The sequence below is a fragment of the Leptonotus elevatus genome, chromosome 1 (assembly GCF_054856555.1).
Source record: "Leptonotus elevatus isolate MCC_2025b chromosome 1, RoL_Lele_1.0, whole genome shotgun sequence".
Taxonomy (NCBI): domain Eukaryota; kingdom Metazoa; phylum Chordata; class Actinopteri; order Syngnathiformes; family Syngnathidae; genus Leptonotus; species Leptonotus elevatus.
In genome coordinates this window covers 35,502,812-35,520,907 of record NC_141239.1, presented here as the reverse complement: position 1 = coordinate 35,520,907, position 18,096 = coordinate 35,502,812, and the positions used below count along the sequence as shown (strand labels likewise).

Genomic DNA, 18,096 nt, shown 5'->3' with positions numbered 1-18,096 from the left:
ATCCAAAAATTACATATAAGTATGCTACTAGAAAGACACCCAAACAACAAAATTTTCTTTTGTTTCGGGTGAGAAAATATTGACTTTTTTTGTGTGTGTAAAGATTCAGTTTGGATTTATTCAATACAATGTCTTGGCACTTAATTGCTAAATATTCAATGATATAGTGATAGTTTACGGAATAGCACAAGAAATATCAGGTTGTAAGGTAGTTTAGCAATGATTAATCATTTTTAAAACATCACAGTAAAATAAGATGTAAAGTAATTTTGAGAATTTTTATTGTTACATTTCAACATAAATCATAAATCAAACTCGAAACTTGCCACTCAATTTTGAAAACAATTAACATTGATGATGATATAAATACTGACAACATATTAATATACTTTTCATCTCGGAGCCATCTGCTTTTGGCTGCAATAAAGTATATGATGACGTATCAATTCATTTCCGGTTTTCAGACTGTACAGTGTGTGTTCTACTTTCTCTCTAAACACTTATTAATTTGTTGTTCACAGTTGGCTGCTCTCTGCTTTGACGAATGTGGTTCCTCTGTTCCTTGTGTGCAAATTGTACCGTAGCCACAATTACATTTAACGATAGCTCAGCGGCGGTTTAACATGACTTAGTCTTAGCATGTTTTCTCATGTTAAATACCATTCTTTTTTTGTGAGAACGATATATGTCAGAAGAGTCGCTTATTCCCGCTATGAAGGTGACAATTGTTGACTTTTAGAAGAGCAGCTGCTGTTTAGCTGCCACGCTAACCAGTCAGCCAGCAAACCACGGGGCTGCAAAGCTACCTCTATACATGGGCAAAGATGTAACGGTATTACGATTGGTTGGTTGGCAGAGACCCAATCTTATATCAGCCAATCACAAGCCGTGTTACGTGCAGATTCACTTGCAAACCTACCGCATGTCATTCTGTCTTTTCCGAAAAACATTTGACTTCCCCGTAGCTGCAGAACACATGGCGACTGCCTGCTACAAAATATGGCCAAATCGAAACACTTGGCATCTCTGCACTATGCGACAGTAGATGAATTGAGCAGTGCTTACACAAACTCCCCTCTATAATCGAGAAGATTTTGAGGCCACATCTGATCTATTAATCTATATTACTTGGAAGGAATAATACATTTTACAGACGATTTGAAAAGACATGTCTAATTTCAATTACCTGTGCATCTCTGAAGTACATCTCATAGGCCTGAATGGTTCTGCGGCTCGCCTGGCTGCCATGATAGACCACAGCATTAAGCTCTGTCCAAGTCCTGAACTCTCTCTCCCAGTTGGGAATTGTAGAGAGTGGGGCAATAACCAAGAATGGCCCCTGAATGTCCTTCATGTAAATTTCGTAGAGGAATGTAATGGACTGGATAGTTTTTCCTAGACCCATCTCATCGGCCAGTATACAGTTACGTCTGTGGAAGACAAAGACTTGGTCAAGGTGCTGCAAAGTTGTTTAATACTAGAAAGCAGGTGAGACAAATCCATCAAATGTATTTTGTTCAACACCGTCCTGCATAATACATCTGAGAGACAATTCAAATTTAGCAAACTGTAGTAGACCATGAAATTCAAGGCAAATACGTACTATATACCCAGGCAGTTTCTCAGTCACAAATTACGGTACACAATTTGTTTAGTTAAAGGAGTAGTTTTTGTGAAGCACAGGCTTAGTTCAAACAAAGGAGGTGTCGGTGCACCATCCTTCTGGATCATATTCCTTACATTGGAAGGCAATGGACTAGGGTTGGGCGACATGGCTGAAAATGTATCACAATAAGCATTTCTTACAATAAAACAACTATCCATAGGAACAATACCATTCAAAATATTTGGCAATAAAACATTTTTTAAGGAATGAATACTGTTGTGTACACTGTATTGTGGTGTAATGGGCATCGTTCATGCTCCCCTGGAAGTGCAGTAAATGCATATTTGCGAATAACCTCAAAGGAGCAGCAGTGAAACGGTTATCACATTAACATGTATTCATTGTTTGTCAGATGCTAAGTGTAGCATCTGAAAAGTGTTTAATCATGTTAGTTTGCACAATATGAGGTTAGTGCAAGTGTTGCACTGATGCGAGTGGTCATTTATTTTAACAAAGTCCAACTTTTGGTCTGGCACGCGTACACAACATGTGGATGTGCGTGTGCTAACTTCTCCGCTCGTTTGGCTGCTTCTTCCTCTGGTAGGCAGACGAGCACTCTGCTCACAAGAACGGTTCTTGTGCACACAAAACCCGCTTTTGTGCTCAAAATTCCCCATTAAGGACTTGTACTGTAACCGTGCCACAAATCTAGCGCTACACAGTAGCCTATGCCTGCAAACTGCAGAATGCTTTGCAGTTCAAGATCGGGGTTTTCTGTCAGATAAAAAATAAATAAATCTAACATTCTATGAAATATATTTTCTTTTTGTCACTGATTTATTGCCCGTCCCTACTATGGACAAAGAAGTCCAAATTACCACAGGTATCATACAATTTTTAGAAATATACCGTATACGTATATCAATGACAAAATTCTCTTCTGTCACACTTAGTATGAGGGTAAAAGGCATAACATTTAAAATAAATAAATACCCACATTTGTGTTGACATGACTAACTCCATGAGGGACTGATGCACTACCCGACAGTAAGAATTTCATACTTGTTTTTTATTTTTTAAATTTTTTTAAATTGAGATATTAGCAAAAGAAAAAGAAAAGTTTAGTTGGTTTTACTTACGAGTTGTACCAGTTGAAGGTTAGCCAGTTGAGACCTTCTAGTTGGTATTCCCTGAGTGCGTTGCCGTTCCTGTATTCCATTGACCCTTCCAACTTTTTCCATTCAGTAGCCAAGGGCCGATCCTTAAAAAATAGGATAGGAATAATAAGAACATTAATACTTTTTATTTATAACACACTTTACATCAAACAGATGATCTCCAGTGTAACTGGGACGGCTCCCAGTTATTGAAAGAGCGCACATATGTCCCCCAAGTGTCACATCTGCTTAAATAGTCACTTGCCGCGACTTTCGTGAGGATAAGCAGTTCAGATATCTTTGGCTTTGGGCTCATTTCCCCACTTCACTCAGTTCAGCTGGCCGCCTGCACATGCTTACGCCATCACAAACAACATCCTGTTTTGGCTGTATTGTTTCTGTGGCAAAAGTCTTCTGGACCAAAACAGAAAATGCATTTTTGGGCCATTTTGGACTGGACCTTCTCGGTGCATCCCTAGATAAAATGTTTTGCAACTTCATTCAGCAACACAGCAATAACAGTCCTTTAGAAGAAGCAGTAGTTATAGGGAATGGCCACAGGTTGAGGAATAGCTGCTTGAAAGACCACAACTAGACAGCTGCTTCTGTTCAGCATTAAGCACACTGTTAGTGGTTTGGCCTGGCCACAAGAGCGGGGCGTGTATGTGTGTGTGTGTGCGCAAGACCACAAGAACGTGGCCCCGTGGAGAGCAGTTAAAGGGGCTGTAAATCTGCAGGAAGGAAGGAGCAGGCGGCAGGCCAACCCACACGAATACTGCCATCATCCTGGGAGGAGCATTGGTGACCGAGTGTTGTGGGTACAGCCTGTGACAGTCTTCAGACTTCACTTCAAGTAAATGAGAGCGCAACACACCAGTACAATGACATTGTGTGAAGAAAAAGAAAAAGTGCTTGCTGAACTCCGCAGTGTCAATATTTATCCATGATGGTCACACTCCGTTGCCATTTGCAAGTAAATGTCTGATTGAAAAAATCAACTGTGCATCCCAGAGATAAAACACCACAGATCATTAAAAAGCAACTTTGCAGTATCATGAGTGGCAGCTCCTGAAGTTACAGACTGACATGTTACATATGTAAAGCTTAAAAAATATACGCCTATTGAAACAGACTTAAACACACAACACCACAGTGAGCAAAATGGGAGATACTTACCACTTTGTTAGTGTTGGGTGTGTGTGCAGTGATACGTTCATATTCCTCTATCTTTGACTGGTCAATATCTGCCTTTAGTTCCCAGGTGGAGTCTTCGTAGGGTAGACTGCACCATTTCACCAAATACAAGATCACCTGCTGAAGACATGTACACAACAGTGAGCGTGTGTGTGTGGGACAGCTTCAAACCATATACAATATCAAGAGAAGATCAAAGTACCTCTCCATTTTCATCTGTGCTCTCTGAAATGTCCAGAACGCGATCTACCTCCACATAGTCAGGGTTGAAAGGCTCATCATCCATCTGGAGAGAAAACAAGAAAGGGTTTACCATTGGAAGTTATGTATGTTCCCTTAAAGTATAAGGTCAATTTACAGCACATATACAGCATAATAAATACAACTACAGCATAACATTTTGAATTGATATTTCAATTTGAATTGAAAGTAGTTATTGCCTTAATTGGGAAGGGGACAATTATACTGGACAATAAATGTGTGTAAGGGTAAACGTGACAACATAACTGCTGCTGTCAGTAATTACATTAGACAATACTTCAAAAAGGCTGCATTTACACTGCATGGTTCAAGTGACAATTCAGACGCACGACATGGCAGCCTTAAAAAAGAAAACAACAAAACACACACACAAGGAATCTGATAGCCTCTTCCAGATAAGACTAAAGTCTTACCTCAGTGATAAAGGTGTTGAGTAGTTGCTTGGCCTTGAACCTTTTGACCTTCTGCTGTATTCTTTTGTCTTTCTCCAGTTCTTCTAACTCTGCCCACCGACAGTGGAGGTAAGAACTGAAAGAAGAGAGAAAAATATCACATTGTGTCGAAGTTTTAATGAATAACAAGAACAAATAATGCTGAAATCTTGATTACAAAAAAGCTGCTTGGGTCAAGCGCAAAACAAAATATGACTGGAACAATTGAGAAATTAAAACGCCTGTACTGCATAAACTGGAAATAGCAGTGTGGGAGCTTATGTAAGAAAAGTAGGTCTCAATACTATAGAAGAAAAATACTAAGTGTGTCACTCACAAGCCCTTGAACTTGACATAGAACTCCTCAACCTCTGCTTCCTCCCGTGACTCCAGCTAAGTCGAGGGGGAAAAAAATAATTAGCCACACATATTACTACAAAAAGTGGATGAACAGGTGAGAGAGTATTAGGAAACTGTTAAGTTGACAAAATGAAGACAAAGTGAATGTAATTCCGCTTGACAATCACTGACTTAAGTGTTTGAAAGACGACATGAATCTTTGGACGGAACTGCTCTTCCATTAACCATTACTTATTTAACATAAACAAGTGCACAAACAAGCACACACTCCAAGATGCTGCCGCTACTACGACTACTACTACTACTGTAGTGCCATGAATCATCAATCACACTCGTACACACAGCCTGAGGAAATGCTAGCTTGGTGTCTGGCGTTGCTCTCGCGTTGTGGTTTTGGCTGTATGCCAAGCTTAGGGTCAAAACTGAATGGAGTGTGTGTGCGTGCGTGTGAGAGAGAGAGCGAGCGAGCGAGCGAGTCCAATGGCCAGACAGCTGGCAAAAGCAAAGTTGGCTGCTGCTTGCTATATGTGAATGCATGTGTTAGCCAAGTGACAGGCTTTCTTTAGAACAAACTGTGTCGAACAATAACATTTAAAATATATATTTGTTTTGCTTATTCTGTAGTTTAAAGCCCGTCCCAGCTGACATACTTCCACTAACAATCACAAACATTTAGTGAGATGAGAGAGAAATTAAATTATAAATATGACTTTTTGTGGGGAGAAAACAAATGTATTTTATCGCCCAGTCCTAGTTTACACATATTGTATACAGTCCCATCGCCAGTCAGATCAATACACATGCAAAACATACAGAAACAAAAGATAACTTTTGTCACTGTGGCAAGTGATAACTGGCTAATCTGTGTATGTATCGTTCTTTGGGGCCAGCCATAGGATGGCTAATCACATGCATATAACCAGCCAGTATCTTTCTGTGTTATGTATACATCTCTATGTGATTGTGTGTGCATCTATCTCACCTGTTTCTTGGTGGTACGCACACCCATGATCTTCTCCACCACCGGCCCATCAGTTTCAGCTATGTCCTAGAATCCCAAAATAAATGCGTCCTAACAAAGTCTAGTAAATGCGTTATGTACAACAAGGATTAAGGGCAGATGAACCTGACTATGTTACATATTATTCAATATCACATTACTGTGTACTTTAGAGCAATACCAAGCTACACCTAGACTGTACCTGCAGATGGGTTGATGATGATGATGGAGACTTTGGTGCAGGTGAATCGTCTCCACTGTCGTCATCTTCCGAGATTCGGAACTCCAGGTCCTCTGTATACCGCTTCCTTTTCACTTGTCGGCTGGAGCGTCGCTTCTGGTGTGCAGAAAATGATAGGTGTGAAGCAAAAGTACTATGAAATTAGCTAACAATAATTCTGTAAAGGGTGAGAAATGACTGGCTGTACTCATCAGAGAAATAAGGACTTTCAGCTGTTTAACAACACACAGTTTAAATAGGTTTTGATTTGAATTAATGTTCGCAAGGCCCATCTACTTGTCTCCTATACAATTGAACATTTTTGTTGATCGATACAATGGAGGTACATATGAATTTCCCAGTTAGGTCTCAAAGGGCTGTCAACAAGGTTTGTTTGAATTGTGCTGCACGAATGCTACTCTAAATAATGCTTTCAACAAGTTCTGTACCTGCACACCATCCTCATCCTCCTCCTCTATAGACGAGTGAGGTGGAGACTTCACTTCTACATCTTCACTGACTGATGAGTGTCGCTTTCTTTTGGAATCCTTCTTGGCAGCAATGGCGCCATCTTCGGACTCTGCCTTCTTACTGCTATAGGGAGATTTGGGGGAAGGAGGGGCGTGGAGAAAAAGAGAAAAACATTGAAATTTTATTGGGGAAAAAGTATTAGCACAAGACAACTACTGTTTCTTTCGTCAATCTATGGCCCTAAACTAACCAGGCGTGTGTTTGTGTGTGTGTGTGTGTGTGTGTGTACACACACACACACACACACACACACACACGCATGCATGTGTGCCTGTCCCAGGGCAGTCGCCATGTTTGATTTACCCATTTAGAAATCATTAGTGTGCCTCAGGCTCTGGAACACAGGGGGTTAATATGATGAAAGACTGCAAGGGGTTGGAGGGAGCAAGATGGAGAGATGTAAGCAGAGAGGAAGCACACGAGGGCCCAGAGACAGAGCAAAAGGGAGGGGTGAGGTTGAGAGGCTCCCATGCTTCCTCTAATCTCTGGCATGGAAAGAAAGAGGAGCCGTGCGTGTGCGTGCGCAAGTGCGCATGTGTGTGAAGGTAGTGTACACACACACTATAAAGGAAGTCCAGAGGACACTCATGTACCATGCACTTCAGCACGTGCACACACAGCACTGTACACAAGTTGTAGCAGAATAGCGATAGTTCTTGCACACAAAAGAAAGAACGCAAAAGTCAAACGCTTATGCGTACATTTGAACTTTTCCTCCACATGATTTAGAGCTGAAAAACAAACAATACACTTCTCCACTGACAAGCACATTACTACTGTACTATAATAATACAACTATATTACTTGTTTTACCAGTTAGTCACATAATCTCAGAAACTTGAGCTCTTGGCTAGGAGATGTCATAGTTCAACTAAATAGTGGCTTTTGGTTGCCAAATAAATAAATAAAATGGCAAGGTGACAGATGACCACACTGTATACCCCCCACCTGCAATTGTGTTGTGATTTAATATGTACATGGTAAGTATTTTATGTAAGAATACAGTAACATTCCAATATTGAGGTAAACAAAATTTACATGATGTTGAATGACAAAGAGTCAATATTTCCATCCAATTGTTTCGAACTTTTTAAGCAAATTTACTGAAAATGCGCAAAACGGACATGCGATTTATGCCCGTTTCCATCTGTTGTTCTTTTACGAATATTGAGAGGGGACTCCGCCGCTGTAGGTGGCGGTGTCCACCATTGAGATGTGATCCACCAGTAATTGAAAAGAAGAAGACCAGGAAGAGACTGTGTCGTGCGATGACGTCGTAAGAGTTTTCTTTTCGAATTCTTGATAAACCACGGCGTTTATTTGCTGTTTTCCATCTAAATAGCATTAATATTCGTTTCTTTAATTAATTCCAAAAAGATTTCCGTTTCGTCCCCAAACATATCTTACTTTATCGTCCGACATTGCTTTGGGACTACAAACGTACGTGTGACGTAATATCCAGTCAAAACGTGTGGCGTGTATCCGGTCTTGCCAGCATTCATTCACAAAACTTGTTTCCATAGCCCAAATTCGCATTTTCCTTTGTTCGATACGCTTCAAAATCTACCCCCTCTAAGCGCAAATTTTGGGCCCTTTTTAGAATTTCTAGTGTTTCCATTCAGTTTTATTTGTGCATTTCTTGAAATTTCAAATAAAAATGGGTGGATGGAAACCCAACTGATGAAAAAACAAGGTAATAGCGTGATTTTTGTCCACGTCAAGATCTGAAGTACCTCGACAAACACTCAAAAAGAAGAACTGGAAGCAGAGATAAATTTGCGCACTGAGTTTCATCATCCGAGAAAGAATTCAAATGACATACTGTATCTCCCACCCTGCCCTTCTGCATCACAGCATGGATGTGCATCTCTCCCTGTCCTGCTCTGTGCTTCTCCACTAGTCCCTCCTGCTTGCTCACTCCCTTGCTGTCCCTGGGGCCCTTCTCCTTTCATCCTCACGCCAAGAGCAATAACCATCTCCGTGGTAACGGCTGGTCATGTGACCTGCACCTGTTCCTCTGGCTGGTCGCCACACGCTGGAGCCATCTGGCCACACAACAAACGCACACACTTGCACTTCTCGACTTGGCTGCTTCTCCTCCTCCGTCGTGATCTTGCTTCCCCAACTTCCTCAGTCATCACCCAATCACATTTTATCTTCTGTTTGCTAAAAATGTCATTATATACATATAATAGGGGTGTCAGGCGATTAAAAATTTCAATCGTAATTAATCGCATGACTACAATAGCTAACCCATGATTAATCACGTTTCGTAAATTTTCCTAAGTTTTCATACTGTTAACATAAAAGTGGGACAAAAATGTTAAACTAATATAAATATGGCTGCATCTTTTAGTCATTGATACAGTAATTTCACAATTCATAAATTTGAGTTAAAATTAAAAAGATGTACTGTACTGTAAAAAATGGGTGTGATATTGATTTGTGTTGGTCATTTTTCTGCCACTAGATGGCACATTTGCATTTGTAAGACGGTGACAGCTCGGTGCATTTTTCTTTTCATATTAAGAGCCATCTAATCTTAGTTTAACATGAACTAACATATTTTTTAAAATTGTAAAATACAACTTGACCACAGTCTCCACAAATACATGCATTATTATTAATTTTATTACTGCTAAATTTTGACGTGTACGCGTCTGCTGCGTTGCGAATTCCCCCAGTACAGGCTTTCCAAGTAAGGGGCGGTCATTAAATTTGTGGCGTTAATGCTAGGTTTTTAGCATTAGCCTACAAGTACGTTCGGAACAGCCTTCTCTGGTGCTCTTTCAGGAGTTGGACCTGGGACCTTTGTCAAATCACCCTCTTCTTTTTTGCCCCCCTGGGAGACTGGCATGTTTGTCAGAAAATGTGCATTTTATTTAAGCAAAGCGATCCACTACTGAACTGGACTGTAAGCTAACAAACAGGATTCTAACGTGCATGCAACTCAGACTCACCTCGCCCCTCCCAGCCCTTACAAACACACACATGGGCAGTTGCAGCACAAACACGGAAACAGGAATTGCATTGGAACAGAATGTTTACTTGTGAACTTTTAATTTAAATATAAATAAATACATTCAGAAAATGGACGGATGGATGGATAACTGAAGGGATGGTGGGGCTAGACAAATTTCTGCAAAGTACTGCAAACAAAATCGCCATCGAATATGCGCGCACGCACACACACACGGGCGTGGCAGCTAGGAGCTGGGTTATTTATAGTTGTACTTCCTGAGAGACAAGTAGACAGAGAGGCGGTACGAGCCACCAGGACGGAGTGAGAAGGTCAAAGGAGCGAATTGAGCTGACTCGGCAAAGTAAACCACCTGATTTTTTTCGAGTTTGCAACAAGAGGTGACAGTTACATTTCCAGCAAAAGAGTTATAAGATTAGTGGTAAAAGTTACTTCAGTTTTAGAAAAAAAAAACTACAAACATTATTTGCGTAGATGAGTGCCGTGGCACCCTAGTGTGTCGTGAGAGATCATCAGAGGTGCTGCAGAAAAACACCCATTTGTTTATTACAAATATACCTTTGTTTATCCATCCATGCCATTGACATATAATGTTCTTCCATTGAAAGGCAGGAGGCACAATAAAGTCGTGCTGTCATTGACTTTTTTTTATTTTTATAATCGATTTTCCTATCAATCACCTCCCCCCACCCCACCCCCACAAAAAAAATCATTATTATTTTTTAAATCCACTAAGGTTAAACGTAAATTGAATTTTGTGGATAATCTGGATATACTCATTGTTCCTCATCTCCGGTACACATGCATTATTACTGATTATTTCTGATTCTGACACAAAAAAACTAAATTTCTCTTGAACCCATATTAAGATTTTCAAAACTCTTGACGTTTTCTATGCGGGACTTGACAATAACACCCACCAATCCGACAAAGGTGGATTAAGTTTAGCTGTGGCTCGAGAAACCGAAAATCCAACTGGCCGCTTTGGTGGGTGCAACTGATCATTGACTACGTTAACATGCAGTCAATATTTGGGTTAAGGTCAGAATTACGGTTTCTGAAACATTTAAGATAACCAGTTTACATCCCTGATCTGTACGTAAAAAAAGTCTGGATAGCTGATTGGCCAAGACTTTTGACCGGAGAGGCCAACATATTACCATTCGCAAGAAACGTTTCTCTGTCCACGATCCAATACATTCGGACTTGCCCGTTGGGGAAATACTTAGTAGAAACAACATGATTTGTGAGTGTTTTAAATTTTTCGACTTTAGACATTTTACAACTTGCCTTTGCTTTGAAAATGATAATTAAATACATGTATAAATCATATGCTTGCTGATGTTAACATATAGGCCTGCATGTGTGCGTGAAGACAGTGATTGGCAAGTTTGCTGTAGTGGGGGTTAATGCATTACAGTGTCCAATATTGAAAAGTTTGTGTTTGCATGAATGAATCACAGAATAGAGAGAAAGAGCACCACTTCTTAGTGTTTTTAAAGGCTTCCCCCAGGCCCTAAAACCTTACACTATAATAAAATAATAATAATAATAATGCATCGGATTTATACAGCGCTTTTCTAGACACTCAAAGACGCTTTACAATGGAATGGATACATTATTCATGCACTCACACATTCACACTGCGGTGGCGGTAAGCTACTTAGTTGGGGCAGGCTGACGGAAGCGTGGATGCGAGTGTGCGCCTACGGCCCCTCCAACCACCACCAAACATTCACACCTTCCACACACCATTGTGAGTAGCACTGGAGGCAGTGTGTGTGTGTGTGAAGTGCCTTGCCCAAGGACACAACAACACATGACTTTGGGAGAGCGGGGATAGAACAGCTGACCTTCTGGTTACTGAACGACCATCTCTACATCCCGAGCCACAGCCACCCAAAACAAGTTAATACGATAAGAAGCGTCTCATAATATGTCTAATGATTCCCTGTGTGATGGGAGAGATAACTCGAGCAATCCTAACCACAAAAATGAAGGCTATATGAAGCAAAAATCGCCGGGCAGTGGATAACAGATATAGGAGCCTTTTCTGACGCATCAGCTTCAGGGGCTGGTGCATGGACCAGGGCCTCGCAGCGGCCAGCCCAAAGAGGTGCCCATGCACGGCATGCTCTTGCACATTCCCGCCGCTAAATCTGGAGCTCTCGGCGGGCTACGCTGCCACTACCACAATGCCCTTCTGGCATAGAAAGAAAAACAACTTGGATAACTCTACTCACTCGCCCAGTACTTCAATCTTGTCCAACGTGGAGCTGTGTGATTTTGCATCTGACACCGAACAGATGAGCAATGCATCCGCTGTAAACAATGGCTAGAGTTGCTCTGTTTATGACTGTCACACGCAAACGCATATCAGGAGAAATATGTAAATTCACTTTGGCCGGAGTTTTATTAAACCTTCGTATTTAATGGGGGAAAAATCCCACGGGACGTGTAGCCGACACAGCAAAACGCAGGAAAGTATCTCCCGTTTGCAAAAACCCCGGCCACGTGTAGACAGGGCCTTAGTTTTAATAAAGTCCGGCTACACGTAGAAAGGGGCTTGTAGAGCAAAAGATAAAAGCCGCGTTTCCACCGCAGGAACTTCGGGGTAAATTTACGGGGCCAGCCCCGTATGTGCGCGTCTCCACTGCAGGAGCCTTCACAACCGGGCCACATTTACAGGAATTTACGGGGACGAGCGGAGGGTCCTACTCGAGGGTAGGTACTCCGCTGGCCCGATAAACTCCCGATCAAGCTCTCGTGCAGATTGGTTAAAAATTATTTACTTTTCAAATTATTCATCGAGACGCCATCTCCTCTCACTCAAACCATCCATCCATGCCAAGTAAATTAAACTAAGCAGAAAAAAACGGCAACCGCCACAAGTTTTTGTCTTTCCTTGTTGTTCTGATTTTTGCGGTGCCGTGCTTGGGTGACGTCACAGAAACCGTCCCAAGGCGATTACGTGTCGATCGAAAACTCGTGACTTGCGAATCAGCCTTTTCAAATTCTTCATCTAAACGGCGTCTCCTCTCACTCAAACCATCCATCCACGCCAAGTGCATAAAATAAAAAGCAGAGAAAAACAGCAAAGACCTAAAGTTTTTCTTTTTCCTCGTTGAGATTTTCGTTGCACAGTGCTTGGGTGACGTCACGGGAGAAACCGTCTCACGGCGTTTACGTGTCAATCGAAAGTCGTGACGTCGCGAAATGGGTCGTACTCCGCAGTGGAGACACAGCCACAAGCGGGCCGGCTGAGAGGATGTTTCCTGTGAAAGTCCCTACCCCCCTCCCCAACTTCCTGCGGTGGAAACGCGGCTAAATAAAGGGATGACGGCTGGGTGATGTTGGTCCACCATTTTACAATAGCAGTGGATGGCCGGCAGCCATTATTATGCTAAATTAACCTGGGAGCTGCAGGCCGCCACTCAAGATGGAGGAAAGCCTGAAAACAGATAACCGCTAGTTTACCAACACACACATACGCACGCTCACGCACGCACGCTCCACTCCCACATTTCCTCTGCCCACACTGAGCTATGAAGTGGACAGCAGCATGGCCTTCATTATCATTAGATGCCATTTTCTGCCACAAAGAAAAAAATCCCTCCCCCAATACACATACAAAAATCGCTGGCCCCCTCATCACCTCGTTAGCAACCTACCCTAGCTCGAAGCCCCCTCCTCCTTTCTTTCCCAGTGTCCGATGCAAGCCTACACATAAGCCCACCTCCCCCAGTGTTGACCCTTGCTTGCAGCTTTGGCCCTCCCTCTTCCTCGGGATAAAAAGGCCCGCAAAGACGAGAAAAAGAAGGAACGGGAGTGAGACTAAAGACTGAGAAAAAAGAGAGAGAAAAATGGGGGCTGTCCTAACACATTCCTTTGTCCGATCAAGTTTCCACCTTCACAATGAAACCACCTCAGACTAACATCGCCACTTTTGCCAATGTTCTTTGATCCAAGAAGTCAGCAACTGCACACATGTGAAAATACTAGACACAAGTACCAATAGTAGAGAAGTACCCATATGTCTAAATTTTAGGTAGAAAAATCTGTCAATCTTCCTTTGTTCTATTGTTTAGTAATGTGTATCTCTGTTGTGAAAGTAGTTATCGTGGTCATGGTTGATCTACTAGAACAAAATGGGATTGGTTGATCGCTTGTTCTTATGCCTGCTATCAAATCATTTTAAGAATTATGAGTCCAATGCATCTGTTGTTCTATAAATAACTTCCTATGATGTTTTACAAACAAATTATGCTATTAAATGGTACTTGGTTGACATGAGATGAACTTTTCCTGTCCTTCTGCTTACAAGTGAGCAACCCATTGGCCAGCGATGCTGTTCCTACCTGGACTTTTTGGACATCTTGGCCTTGGGTGTGGAGTTCTTGACTTTCTTCTCCTTGGGTTCTTTGGGTGTCTTGGGGGTCTTGGGTGTTTTAGGCATTTTGGGGGCCTTAGGCTCTTTTGCCTCTGTGCCCTCTGCCATATCCTTTGGTTTCTTTTTCCGTTTTTTCTTCTCAACAGGTGGTGAACTTCCATCTCCTATTGCTGTACCAGCACCCTGCTCGCACCCCGTTAAAGGAAATCCTGAAGTGACGTCTTCCTCTCTTTTTGTCATGCTCTTCTTTCCTTCCTCTTTATCTTCTACTTTTGTTTTCTTTTTCTTCTTCTTTTTTGGCTTAGTCTCCTGGTCACTGGGTTGTTCTGTGCAGACAGGCTGTATAGTGTCACCAGTGCAGCCAGTCAGCCTATCAGGAACCATCCTTGAGGCATTGGCAGATGGGTCCAACGGGGAATGCTGAAGGGCCAGGAGACAGATGACAGTTAATCTCAAGCAAGTGTAAAACAAGTAAATAGTAAACAATTACATTTGTTTCTTTACAAAAAATAAAATAAATATTTCCCACTCTTGCCACATCGCGAGCACCTCATTTGTCTGTGAAAATTGGTGGAACCTGGCTACTAAGCATAAATGATAGTATGAGGAAAGAAAAAAACACCTGTATAGAAATTGCATACAATAATCCTCCATGCGGCTAGTGATGCACAATATTGGTTACAGCATAATCACATCGCCTGTCAAGCCAATGACGCTTTGTTTACATTTGATGGTGGCGGCATGCTAGCGTTAGCAAGTTAGCACTTCTGTTGCGATCTTAGAAAGGATGAAAGAGCGAACATTGTCGGTTTCACAAACCAACTATGTACATATATTGTCGACAGTAACATACTGTTAAGAAATATGTTTTTTTACCAATGAGGATGTTGGAAATTTTAACGGCTTTGTAACGGAATGGACGACGAATAATTACCCCGATCCCCGAGGTTATTACAACTGCGCTCCAGTGTTGAAGGTAAATATATTACATGAGTTATACATGAGCAGATGCGACATTTGTTTGTTAATTTAAAAAATATATATATTGAAGGTTTATAATAATAAGGTTTGTGTGAACGCCACAGGTGTAAGCTCTAAAATGTTTTTGAAATTATGTTTCTATCTGCTTCAGGAGCTGAGATAATTATTTTTTAATATTGTTGAATTTCCAGGAAAAATTCAGGTTTTCAGGAATGACTCAAAAGTCACCCATAGGTTTTAGAGGCATGTTTTGTGGGTTAAATTGTACCAAATTTGTAAAAGACATTCATTTGAGGGATGAGCAGCAGAGTTAAGAATGTGGGTTGCACTTAACACTCAAGAAAAATATGCCAAATCTTCTCAATGCCAAACACCTTAGTTTGCTGTTGCCACTGACTCTTGTTTTGAGCTCTGGTCCCGCATTGTTTGAAGTGAGCCCTAGTAACATTTCCAAACTGAAGGTCAAGTTTCAAATAACAGGGTTGAGATGACAGCACCCCAAGAAGACCATTTCCTCACCCTGTTAGCACTTTGGCTGCCACAGATTTGCAGTACGGTATGGCTGACTGCTCTCTGCCAAGACAACCGGGAACAGGCTGCACGCAGCCAATCTCTAGTTTTATAGACCTGCTATATACTGCCATTCGTTGTCAGTCCCGTTCACACTTATGTCGGCAATACATGCACTGGAACCCAAGCACATGGAGGAACGTTATGTTCACGAGTCCAAATTCTGCCTTCAGCGGGTAGGTAAGTGCGGAGAAGACGCGATGAACGCTGATTGTTGAGTAACACGTTTTGGTGGAGGTGATAGATTGGGCTTGTCATTGGAGGTAATCTCAATGCAGCAAAATAAGATTCTTCAACCAGTTGCAATCACCACAGTCTAGGACATAACTCTATTCTCCAAGATGACGTCGCCATGTCTCCACTCCCGCACAGTCACAACTCAGAAAAATACTTTAGAACCATGGTACGGTTTGATTTTACATGAATCAGTGCTGGGTAGAACAGATCCTAATCGATGTGTAATTGCGCATACCAACAAAAGTACAGACTTCGGTACATATCCCTATACAGTACTGTATATTAGGAGTGGGAACCTTTGAATGTCTCACAATTTGATTCAATTCCGATTTTTGGGTCTACGATTCGATTCAGAATCGATTTTCGATTAAGAATGGTTTTTGATTAAAAAATGATTTGATTGACAATGATTTTTGCTTCAATCTATAGATGTGCAAGAAAGGAAAAGAACGGCTCCACACTGCAAAATAAACTACTTTTATTGGAATAACTTGATTGTGACTTCTTCCTTAACTTAACAGTGTATCAGACCGCGTGGAACCACACTGCCCCTAAGTGGCCAAATCGGGTACAACATGAACAGTGCTCCAAATAAAAGGCACACATTGACAAAGGCACGACAGTATTAAATAATTTAAATAAAACCGATATTGGGACATTTAAAATCGATTCTGAATCGTACTAAATGAGAATCGATTTTTTGGCACACCCCTACTGTATACTCATGATGACCATAATTACATCATACAGGGATCTTCTAAATTTTTGTTCAGGTCTCCGGGAATAATTTGCTACTCAAAATGACAAAGTTGCTCCTCAAATTAAGTCACTGATTAGCAAAACTGCTCCTCAAAGAAACAAAAATAAATTTTGAGCCTGCTATCCAGTCACACATGGAGTCATCACATGGGTGTTGCTCACTCCCAGTGGTATAATTTCCTCCCCCTCTTCAGCATCAACATTCTAACCTTAGTAAACAAACTGGCTGACACCTCATTTTCCCCTTTTTGCACTCCTGCAAATTCAATCCTCATCCCTTCTCCTCCTTGTTGCTCCAATATATGCTTTCTGTGAAGGGAAACTGGTAACCAGCTGTTGAGAGCCACTCCAGCTGCCTCTCCCCTCTCCCTCTATTCCAATGCTCCCTCCTCCTTTCTTTCTTCCTCCAGCTGCTCAGGGTCCCAGTAGCAGATGGGAAATCAGGCATCATGACACGAATAAATTATCTCCATACTTCAAAAAGTCAGTGAGGAAGAGAGTGTGTTCGAGAGTATGCATGTCATTCCAGTAGAAGAGATTATGCCTCTGAGCGTTTGTATGTCTATGGAAAAAATATAAATAAAATCACAAACATTGGCGTGTCTAAATATGTGGAGTGTGTGAGCATCAGCAACTTTAACAAGTAAAATGCCACAGAAGCAGTTCGGCACATACACTAGCACAGCATGGTTGTGCTTCACATGGAGAGGGGGGAGGTCCTATCATTCCCAAGTCCACTTACATTAGGCGAATGCTAATGCACAGAGACACACGTCACACCCAAGCACTGCAAGGTCACACATCACACTCAACACTGCACACAAACACCTGCTGACACACGTAAGTCAATGAGCCACCTAGACAAAAATGTGGGTGAGAGGGATAAGCAGGGGAAAACAGAAATAGAGACAGGGACAGAGAATTTGGGTTTAACAGCGCTACCATGCTACGTGTTCAAGAAAACCACCTTCCAAATTGATCGTGGCAATCTGACTAATGGGATTCATTTTATTAGAACGTTTCTTTGAAACAAATTAATCTGAATAAACATCCTACAAGTGGTAGCAATATAGACAAAGATGGCCACTGGGTTTCAACGCTCACTGGGGTAAAATGGAGAAAGGAGTCCATGAGGGAGGAACACCCTTTCCACTATCTATGCATCTATCCATCCATCTGTCTTTCCATCTATTGGCTATGAAAAGTTTCACAAAACCTAACTGGCAAGACTTGGTAAAGAAAATGTCAAAAATCGGATGTGAAAGACAAAAATGAGCATTTTGTGCCTGTGAGTAACAAACGTATAATGTGCTGTCGCCATTGAATATTTTTTAGAATAGATGAATCTATAAATGATTTAATCGATTAAACAACTAATTGGATTCATTTTAATTTTGCAGTAAAGTGTATTAAAAAAGC

The 18,096-nt window shown here is 41.5% G+C and overlaps 1 protein-coding gene across 3 annotated transcripts in view; it reads right to left on the bottom strand.

The window, feature by feature from the left end:
• chd7 (chromodomain helicase DNA binding protein 7) overlaps positions 1 to 18,096 on the bottom strand; it is an 85,635-nt gene that overhangs the window by 22,339 nt on the left and 45,200 nt on the right. For 2 of the 3 annotated variants that reach the window (XM_086094980.1, XM_086094987.1), the window contains exons 4-13: positions 14,099 to 14,550; positions 6,679 to 6,823; positions 6,212 to 6,346; positions 5,992 to 6,057; positions 4,987 to 5,042; positions 4,632 to 4,746; positions 4,160 to 4,243; positions 3,940 to 4,077; positions 2,746 to 2,867; positions 1,187 to 1,430 (exon numbers count right to left, since the gene is read on the bottom strand). In XM_086094980.1, the coding sequence (XP_085951106.1) occupies positions 1,187 to 1,430; positions 2,746 to 2,867; positions 3,940 to 4,077; positions 4,160 to 4,243; positions 4,632 to 4,746; positions 4,987 to 5,042; positions 5,992 to 6,057; positions 6,212 to 6,346; positions 6,679 to 6,823; positions 14,099 to 14,550 (1,557 nt within the window). The remainder of the gene's footprint in view (positions 1 to 1,186; positions 1,431 to 2,745; positions 2,868 to 3,939; positions 4,078 to 4,159; positions 4,244 to 4,631; positions 4,747 to 4,986; positions 5,043 to 5,991; positions 6,058 to 6,211; positions 6,347 to 6,678; positions 6,824 to 14,098; positions 14,551 to 18,096) is intronic. The other variant, XM_086094995.1, reaches the window with a different exon arrangement.